General features: G+C 48.5%; 1 protein-coding gene across 1 annotated transcript; it reads right to left on the bottom strand.

Annotated features, from left to right (window-relative positions):
• Window positions 1-3053: 3053 nt before the first annotated feature.
• Window positions 3054-9212, bottom strand: LOC144953088 (zona pellucida sperm-binding protein 4-like). Its single transcript, XM_078883603.1, is given in 11 exon segments — window positions 3054-3369; window positions 3642-3735; window positions 3882-4017; window positions 4483-4672; window positions 5604-5645; window positions 5648-5721; window positions 6123-6220; window positions 6510-6688; window positions 6881-7015; window positions 7626-7740; window positions 9103-9212. Coding segments are annotated over 10 exon segments (1287 nt in total). The 5' UTR covers window positions 7705-7740; window positions 9103-9212; the 3' UTR covers window positions 3054-3109.

The following is a 9212-nucleotide window of genomic DNA, read 5'->3' as shown; positions in this document are numbered from 1 at the left end:
GGACCTGCTGAAGCACTGTAACATCAATCCCTTCAGCCTGGAACCCCTGGCGCTGGACAGGTCCACCTGGTGGTCCACTTGTGCCAGAGGGGTTCAGCACCTGGAAGACGCCATCTCACAGTAGAGATGCGAGAGATGCACCCAAAGACACCCGCAGACACCAACGCACAGCTGGGATAACGCCATCCGAGACCCAACACACGTGTCCGATCTGCAGCAGAGTGTGCGGCTGTCGCATTGGCATCCACAGCCACATGAAGTGGCACTAACGCCAAAAGTCCTAGCCCACCAACAAGAGGAGCAATCGTCATCATCTTTTTTCGATAGACAGCCAAGAGAGAGGTCTAGTAACTATAGTAGTATTTTTCGATACTCTTTGGTTCTTTAGGTAAAGTCAAGTAGGTATAAAAATACAAATAAATAAATTAAATCACGACATTTCGATCGCTTACACAAGCAATCATCATCAGGTGTTAAAACCACAGCAAGAAAATGTTTTGCTGAAGTGGGAGAGAGATATGGTGGTAAGAGGTTAAAAAGGTAAGAGAGGGGGTAGGGGGAGGGGGGTAGAGAGAGGGGAGCGTTGCGTGAACGCTAAGAGAGGGAGACGTGAAGCGAGGATGCGGGGAAGTGGACGGAGCTGGGAGTGGGATGCTGAGAGTGCTCATGATACACGGGAGGGGGGGGGGACGCTACTAAAAAGCAGCAACAGTACCAATAAAGGCAACAACTCCCATGTAGTAGCAATGCCAAACGCTAGGGATGCAATTAACTCAGCAAAATAGACTATTGCCCGGTAAATATGGTGCTGTGGTTTTCCCACCTGAAGATTTGCATGTGTTGCGATCGAAACGTCCTCATTTAATTGATTTATTTGTATTTTTATACCTACGTGACTTTACCAAAATAACCAAAGAGTATGAATCCCTGCAGTCACGAAAACTTAAAATCTAGTATTTTTCGACTATAGTAGTGACTGCACATTTCAAAGGGGAGGGAGGGGGGGGAAAGGACATCAGTGGGGGCGACAGGTGAGGCACAAAGCACCAAAAAGCCTTCCAAACGAGCTAAAAAGTGTTTTCTTAGCCCGTTCTGCAGACGTAATTGTGCCGTCTGGCTTGTCTCCATGCACGCTGTCCAGGATTATCATCAGCGTGTGCTCTTGCAACAGTAACGGTGCAGTCTCCTGCTTGTCTTGATGCAGGCTGCTCTGTAGTTTACTCAGCCTGTGCTGCCAAACTGCCTTCATTGATTGGTTGCTGTTGAGAGCCGCAGCTCCGCCTTTTGTTTTGCACGCCACAATGCTGCCACTCTTTGTTTTTTCATCGCATTTTTTCTCGTTAACAAAATGGCCACCAAGTCTTTAGCGCCAGAGAACCTCCCGTCAACATTAAGCAACCGTTTGCATTGCTCGAGGCAACCACGCATGTGCAGATGCGTGTTGTGGCTCAGTTATCATTAAGATCAGCGTACATTGTAGTTTGATTTACTTTATATTGGACCAAGGATACCAACAAATAGCGAATGTTCATTCTGGGACTGAGTTTGTTGGCTTTGTGGACCTTGTTGAAATGTAAACAAGTTTGTTTAAAGTGTTACAAGGCAGACGATGACGTTTAGGCAGAGGGAGTGCGCGTATATGGGTGCTATAGACATTAATACAGGTAGGAACAGTTCCACACTGCCCACCAGGGATTGTCTCGGTCTTGCATAGCCACGCCCTCGATTTGTATTTCATAAAGCGCTTCGGTCGGGCTCAGCACCACGTGACACGCCGCCCCACGTAGCTTGCGCCGCGTGACACGGATCGCACGAATTCGCTATCCAACCAAGTTCCTACCTGCCCACTCCAAAGGAACTTGTTATTACAAATGTTATACTGGTCGGAACTAAGTGAACCAGCCTACAGATTATATCGTCCGTCCGTCCGATGTCCAATTAGGTGTAGCAACATCGCCCCCTACTGCAAACACGTGGCAGGACCCTACAAAAACCTTTAGACTCAGTGAGGCTTTCCTGGCTAAATAAGTAATAATACATTGTTTATATTCTTTGGTTATTCGTTCCTACCAGCCCACCCCGCAGGGACCTGTTCAGTTCAGGACAAAGTAACTTTATACCATGACATTTCAGGCATTAGGTCACGTAGATGTTTCGTGTGTGTTTTTACTTTAACAGGTAGGACTTAAAAGGAACATTCAAATCGCCCCATGCGTCATCATGTCAGCTATTATGCAGGATTGAGCAAGTCCAGGAGAAATGTTCTTTACAGGTTGTCCGTCCTTCATACAGTTCGAGGAAGTTGAGGAGAATCGCCAAGGTAGAAGGGAGGTCAATGATTTCCAGGCCGTGTTTGAGGCAAACTGTCTTCCTAACAGCCGAGTTTTCCAGGCAGATGGTTTAACACGGGTCCGAGTTCAGGAAGTTGTAGACAGGAGACTCCGGGGCTATCAGCGTGTGTGGTGGTCAAACCCAAGAAATTATACGTTGGAGTAACCGAGTGGAGGCAGAGTTTATCCAGCATTCACCCCAATGCAGATAGACAGATGCGTCACTGCTTCAAAACCCAGGGATCTGAAGAGCACAAAGAATGTCTAGTCAAGCCTCCATTAGCGTTGTGGTTGTCTTTTCCAGGAGAAGAGCACTTTCGGCAATGTAGACAGACGCTTTGTAATGCTACAACCCAACCTTTACTTAAAGCTAGTTAAAGTTGGCAGCATTCCGTTTTTCCCCCCTTGCCCCACACATTCTTGATGTTCCTTTGAAACAGTTTGTTAGTGCGACGGAAAAAGGTCTCTCGAACATAATGTCCACATTTGCGTGTTTGGGGAAAAAGGATTCATTAGGTCATAAATTTAAGTAACCTGGATTCAGATTCTTTAAGCATGGCAAGGTGCTCTTGTTTGAAGCCAATGGCCTAAACCTTGGTACACGTTGCTGCTATCGAGGGACTTGCCTTGGGGAGGAAACGTGGCCAAATGCAGCACTAATACTTCCTACATAGTACACAATCCTCGTAAAAAGGTCAAAACAGCAGTAGCGGATTTCAGAATTTTATTTTTGACAATGGTCAGCAAGACATGCAAGTGCCAGCAATCACAAGTAGTCATCAATAGCCACTCCCGTCAAGCGCCACAGCCCGGCTCCTGCGCCTCCTGACGGCAATGGCAGCAGACAGGAGAGCAATGACGGCTGTGGCAATGACGAGGAGAAAGGACAGAGTCCCAGCCGAGGCCCACGATGAGGAGGGAGCCTCCAGCAACAGCAGAGCAGCGTCGTTAACAGGCGCTTCTTCAAAGAGCACGGGGCCCTGCAGCGACACCACGTGCTTTTCTACCACGCTGGAAGCGTCAGAGATGGCGTTGCGCTCTGGAACAACAGAAATCGGTCGATGACCACTGGCCCATACGAAAGGACATCATATGCTGCAGGTCAAGTTCCCCAGAAAATCAAACGAGTAGGTAATTATGGCATGCACGGGTTGTCAAACCAGTCTGCAAAGGTCACAGCAAATGCACTCTAAATATAAACGATAACATAGCAACATTAAAGCCCCTTCGTCCTCTGGACAAATCGTTACTCTGCGAGGCTTTTCTGGGTAAACAAGCACAAGATATTCAATAGGTCGGAGTGGTGCTCACGGTAGCGCCTGGTCTGTTCACACTGCCGATTGCACTCGGTGACGAAGTTGGGGCTGGAGCTGTCGCACACCACGATAGAGCAGTGCAGGTAAACCTGTGGCAGACAGAATGCATCGCTCCAGTAAGTAAAGTTTCCCCATGTTTTTAGGTAGTCCTTTTGCCCTCCCCAGTTGTACACCGTAAACGTCATCCCTCCATGGTGACCTGGTTTTTAATGGATGGAAAGAATCGGGCACTCACGAGGTCACGGGTGGTGCTGCGGTCAGAGTTCATGAAGGCGAAGGCCTGGAGTGCCAGACGCTTGTAGTGAGAAGGCAGTGGCAGGTCAGCAACACCAGGGAAGAACACACTGCAACAAGGAGACTGCACGGGGCAGCTGCACAGGAAAAGGTGCCGTTTACTTTCAATTCAAAGCAGATTGAATGCACGCATCTTTATTGAAATCTGCACGCAAGGATGAAGGTCAGCTTAATCAAGACATGCTCACGACTAGCAAGGCAGCCCAAATGCCAATATGCAGTGCATCCGTGCAATGCAACCATCATTGCATGTAGTTGGGCCTTGTACAAACCACCAGCTCTGGGAGGCAGAGGGTGGCTGTGTTAACATCCAGAACAACCCAAGGAGCGGTGGCTATCGACATTTGGGGATGGCACTGAAATCTTGCTTAGACGCCAGTACTTGATAGTCACCATTCCACAAACCGTTGTCATTGCATGGGGACGTAATTAGCACAACTCTGCTTACGTGGGAGAAGAAAAAGACAATCAATGCCTCAAACCAGGTTGCCTCTGCAGGCCCTGCTGTGGCAGTGAGAGAGCACTACCCCACCCAGCCTCACCCATCCACCACAAGCTTCCACTGCGTGGGGTCGGTGGCATCTGCCGTGGGCGTGGCCCAGCAGTCCTTCAGGAAGAGCACCAGCGTGGGGTCAGAGCGGTGCAGCAGTGACGCCTGCACGTAGAGCGGCGTTCCCAGAAGCGTTACCAGCGGGTACTGCCAGGGCTGGTACGGCGTGGTGTAGGAGTTGTCTGGCAGTGTGCAGACATGGTTCAGAAGGCATGTGGATTAGTGATGTAAAGGACATGTTTAGAGCACATTGGATAAGGCAAAGCACAAATCCCAAAACGTGCGCATTACTTTTGAATTTAACTAGTGCACATCTCAACATGTTCCTGGCATAAACCGTGGTTTATATTTCATTTGTATTTTCAGAATGAAATGGCTGTGACCCTAACCTACATACGGTGTTATACAACGGCATCTCTAAATGTCTGTAGATGTTGTAAGGGGCACGTTTTCACACGGAGGGATGGGAATCGGGTGCTAACAGTTGGCCAAGTTCTAGTCCTATTTTTAGCCAATTGGTAACCAATGAAGCTATAACAATTCGTTCAAGCAATTGTGACCTGACAAATGAGGCTAAGAAAGCCAGTCCAATTGCCCTGTAAACAAGGCCCTCAAGGAGACCGTTTTGATTAATAGGGGCCATTGTCATCCCGTTCAATGTCGGCCCCACACCAACATGGTTTTAAGCTAATAGCTGCTAGATCAAAATCTCAGCAGAAATTAGCATTTGAAGTTACACGTCGTACTATGGAGAATGTGCAAGTCGTTCTAGTTCCCTTATGGCTAATTATGAACTGTTGGCAGGTTTACAATACTGGTAGCACAGCCTAGCACGTCATCCGTTTGCAGTTCAAGTCCAGCAGCCATGCCGATTAATGTTGCAGATGCATTCAAAAAGCGCATGCAGCCTGCATCAGGCGAAATTAAACCAGGGCTGAGCTGCTAGCTCCGCAAAGGATAAAATAAGCACGACTTACAGCTCGCTTCGAGGCAGAGCTAATACGGAGAATACCGACTCAAGCCTTCCCTGGGCAGAGCAACATCACAACCCGTGTTCCCCTGAAGTGCCATTTGTCCGCTCAACTGCACAGGGTGTGGGAGGGCAGTACTCACCAGTGAAGACCTGGAGCAGCAGGGAGAGGGGCCCAGTGGCTGTGGCGGTGGGAGAGTGCTCACCTGCACTCCAAGCTGCAGGTCTCCACTTCCAAGGAAGCGGCATTGAAGAACCATCCTGGTAAACAAACACCCATCAAAAGGTCATGCACAACGTCCTCACGGCAGCAAGAGATTGCAGGAGCCACACACAGCAGACAGGGTGCTTTGCAGTCGTACCTGTCAAGGGACAACTTTGGTTAATACCGTGTTTACAATAGCCACAAACCATATTCCTCCTACTTCAGGCGATGTTAAAAAGATCCTGTGACGAAGAAGTTGCCCTTGTGCGTTGAATGTCCCAATTTGAAAATTAAATCGTTGAATATGGAAGCAGATTGGTCATGGTTCTGCAGGGAAATGCTGCAAATAGTTCATGTTTCAGTGACAGTGGGCATCGATTGGGGTGGGTCTCCTCTGCAATCTCGTGCTTGACCCTCATGAGCACAGCACGTGCAGAGGGGTGGTGGCAGTGCTTACTTGTACGTGGACGACTTGGTGATGGCGACGTTTCCATCGACGCAGAGCTCCCGCTCGGAGACCAACATTAACTCGTACACGAGCTCCTGTCCACTCCACTGGTCACAACAAAAAGTAGTTTACACAACGATACTTCCATTGAGTGATCAAGCAGAAGACTGATAACTGGTACTGTTAAAGAGTCCAAATTGCTCAAAATTAGATATTAGGATCCTCCTAAATTCTGCTTTGACACGCAATCAGTGACCACGCTGTTCTTTATCAACTCGTGCATGATTGTACTCAGGTAGTTGTACATCGTGCAGGGTCCGATGCAGCACTTCAACAAGGCCAAACAACAACCATCAGGATGGGGGCAGGGCAAAGCAGAGTCCAGGAGCCCATTACCTGTACAGTAGCACCACACGCTGCCATGGGTATGTCAAAGACTGCAAGGTCTGCAGACACCAGCACGGGGCTGCACTGCGCACTGCTACTGCCAGTCAGATGCACGGTGCTCAGGTCCAGCGGTGGAGACGTTAGGTTCCGAGACACAGGCACCACAAAGCGCCCATCTGTGGTGCACACTGGGTGGAGCATGGCGGGAGGGTAATGGAGAGTTCGGTGAATCACGAAAGATGCCCTATGTAGCCCGTGGTGATGCATCACGTTCAGAGAACCCACACAGCAGGATGCTACTGTGCCAACATTGAACCTCGCAGTAAGAGCCTAGTTTATGTAGTAAATTATGGAATCTCTGTTTTGAGTCAGCTACGTACCAGCTTCACTGTAGAAGCAGCGGCGTTGAGTGGGGTCGAAGCAGCAGCCACCCTGTGCACAGACGTCCGCGCTCGGGACACTCTGCACAGAGTTGCATGGGAAGTTCCTGCTCTGACCAGAGCACGTGGCGATCTCTAAAAAACAGGTGCACAACAGGTCATCGTACAAAACGACACGTACTTAAATACAAGTCATCGTTTGAGCCACGTGTCAAGTATGTGAATGAATGTTGCTTGGCACATGACAAAATCACCCGGGCAATACACCCAATCTCAGAAGCGGAGCAGGGTTGAGTGTACAAGCAAAGATGGGCAAACAGTGCTCACTGGCTGTAAAAGGCTATGACAGTGCAGCACAATGTGTTGTATTGCAGGTCAGTGCTACTCAACCTTTGCCAACAAGGAGCAGCGTGGTGAAGCATGGTCAAATTAACCCTCAAGACCCAGGGCCGCACCAACCAGCCGTGCATTAGGAAAACGCGTTTATAATGGTGCAATTATTGCAATCAGCCATTGGGGGGCGGGGGGGGGGGGGAAGTGCATCGGAAAAGGAGTCCAGCTGCAAGTTTGTCCAGTGAAAGCCAAGGGCATGAAACGCATTTGCATGAAATGCAAAAGCACCAGGAGAGATGATCTGGGTCGATACAAAAAGGCAGCCGTTGACCCAGCAGACCCATTCTAGAGCACCAAGTCAGAGGTAGTGCAGTCTGTGGGTCTGATTAGCAGTCAAGTCAATGGCACTAACCTCCAGCCCTCGCAGATCTAAGGTTCTCAGGGCAGTCGATGGTGAAAGCCCAGACGAGCCCATTCAGCCCCTGCCGCATCTCCTGCAGCTCCACCTGGATCTTCCTCCTGCCGTCCTGGTGAAATCAGCAGCCCTCAAAATCGGATTCGGGGGCCAGTGCTCCAGGAAGGCTCAAATACAATCAGATTTCGTGCATTCTAAAGGCTTGGGTGAGGTCAGGTTAATGACAAGTAAAACTATCAATAGGAAACACGCCACCACCTGCCACCCAAATTATGACAGGCAGACCCCGCACGTGGGGGTTGCATTCCTGGGTCCGAAATCACTTTCCCAGGTTAACCCTTGTTATTGTACAAATGGATGCTGCGTTCTACGTGTAATACATTTTCCATATTGACCTTGCCACAAAACTTCCATTACTCTTCCCACAAAACAACCGTACTCACAAATTATCACCCTTTACACGGGCATCACGATCCCTGGGCAGATAGTCCATTGTGTCAACTACACATTTATTATTGGTTTCCACTTTCATGTCTTGTGCAAGTAACCTCAAGTAGTGCAGTCTTTCTGGCACAAAGCTCGTATGTTGGTTAGGTCTGCCAAAAGTTAAATTTTCTTGTTGTAGATAATACATGTGCAATATTTTTCTTACATTTACGTTGGTGCTTTACAAGCCAGCTTGGATAGAGACTTTCTGTAGCAATACATAGTGCTGCGAAAGCTGCATCCATTGGCAGGCGTGAAATACATAAACTGAACGCTTGTTTTGCAGGGTTTTTGTGTGATGGAAACAGTTAACCGTTCACACATTACCTCTATTAAGGTGACCACTTTGGTGACATGCACGTCTAGATGGCAAATCCTTTACCGTCAAGCACAGGAAGAACGATTATGCTAGAGATAAGACTGAGAAGACTGAGAATAAAGAAACAAGCAATGCAAGGCGAGGCAAGGACATGGGCAAGAAAGGATACTTAGGAATGGCTGGAAGAGTAATGTAGCAACATGGCATAGAGTGAAGAAGAGCACAAACAAAGGTAAACTGATAAAAAAACAAGGATGGTAAGATCTTGATAACAAGACAGATGGAATGAGCACAGCATCGATTGTACAGGGATAGCAGTCGAGAGAGCTGCTGTATAAACTAGAAACAAAGTCGATACCACCGAGGGATGATCGAAATAATTACATATTGTAGGAATAAACAGAAAAAGCAATAAAAACAAATTCCAGATTGCACGGCATGAGCTAAAAAAAAAAATATTGGAAGAGACTTTAAAAAATAAATTTACGAGCCAAGCAAACGTGGAGGGGAAAATACCAGAGTAGACAAAATTCAATTCGAGTCTGGCCAGACAACATCGGTGGCACGTGATGGTCGATCGGTTATGGATTGCGAAACAATTTCGCTACTGCCACAGCAGTCCCAGCGGGTACTAGGATCGACGGAAGTCAACGGTCTCCTCGTGTTCACCTCCACGCGCACGTGGCAGGCATCACCAGCAGCAGTGAAGTGGAGCGCAGCACCGTCCCTCGCGATGGAGAAGCCGCACTCCTCCTGCACAGACTCCACATCCACGGCCT

The sequence above is a fragment of the Lampetra fluviatilis genome, chromosome 72 (assembly GCF_964198595.1).
Source record: "Lampetra fluviatilis chromosome 72, kcLamFluv1.1, whole genome shotgun sequence".
NCBI lineage: Eukaryota > Metazoa > Chordata > Hyperoartia > Petromyzontiformes > Petromyzontidae > Lampetra > Lampetra fluviatilis.
The sequence above is the reverse complement of the archived record's forward strand: the minus strand, read 5'-3'. Positions and strand labels throughout refer to the sequence as shown.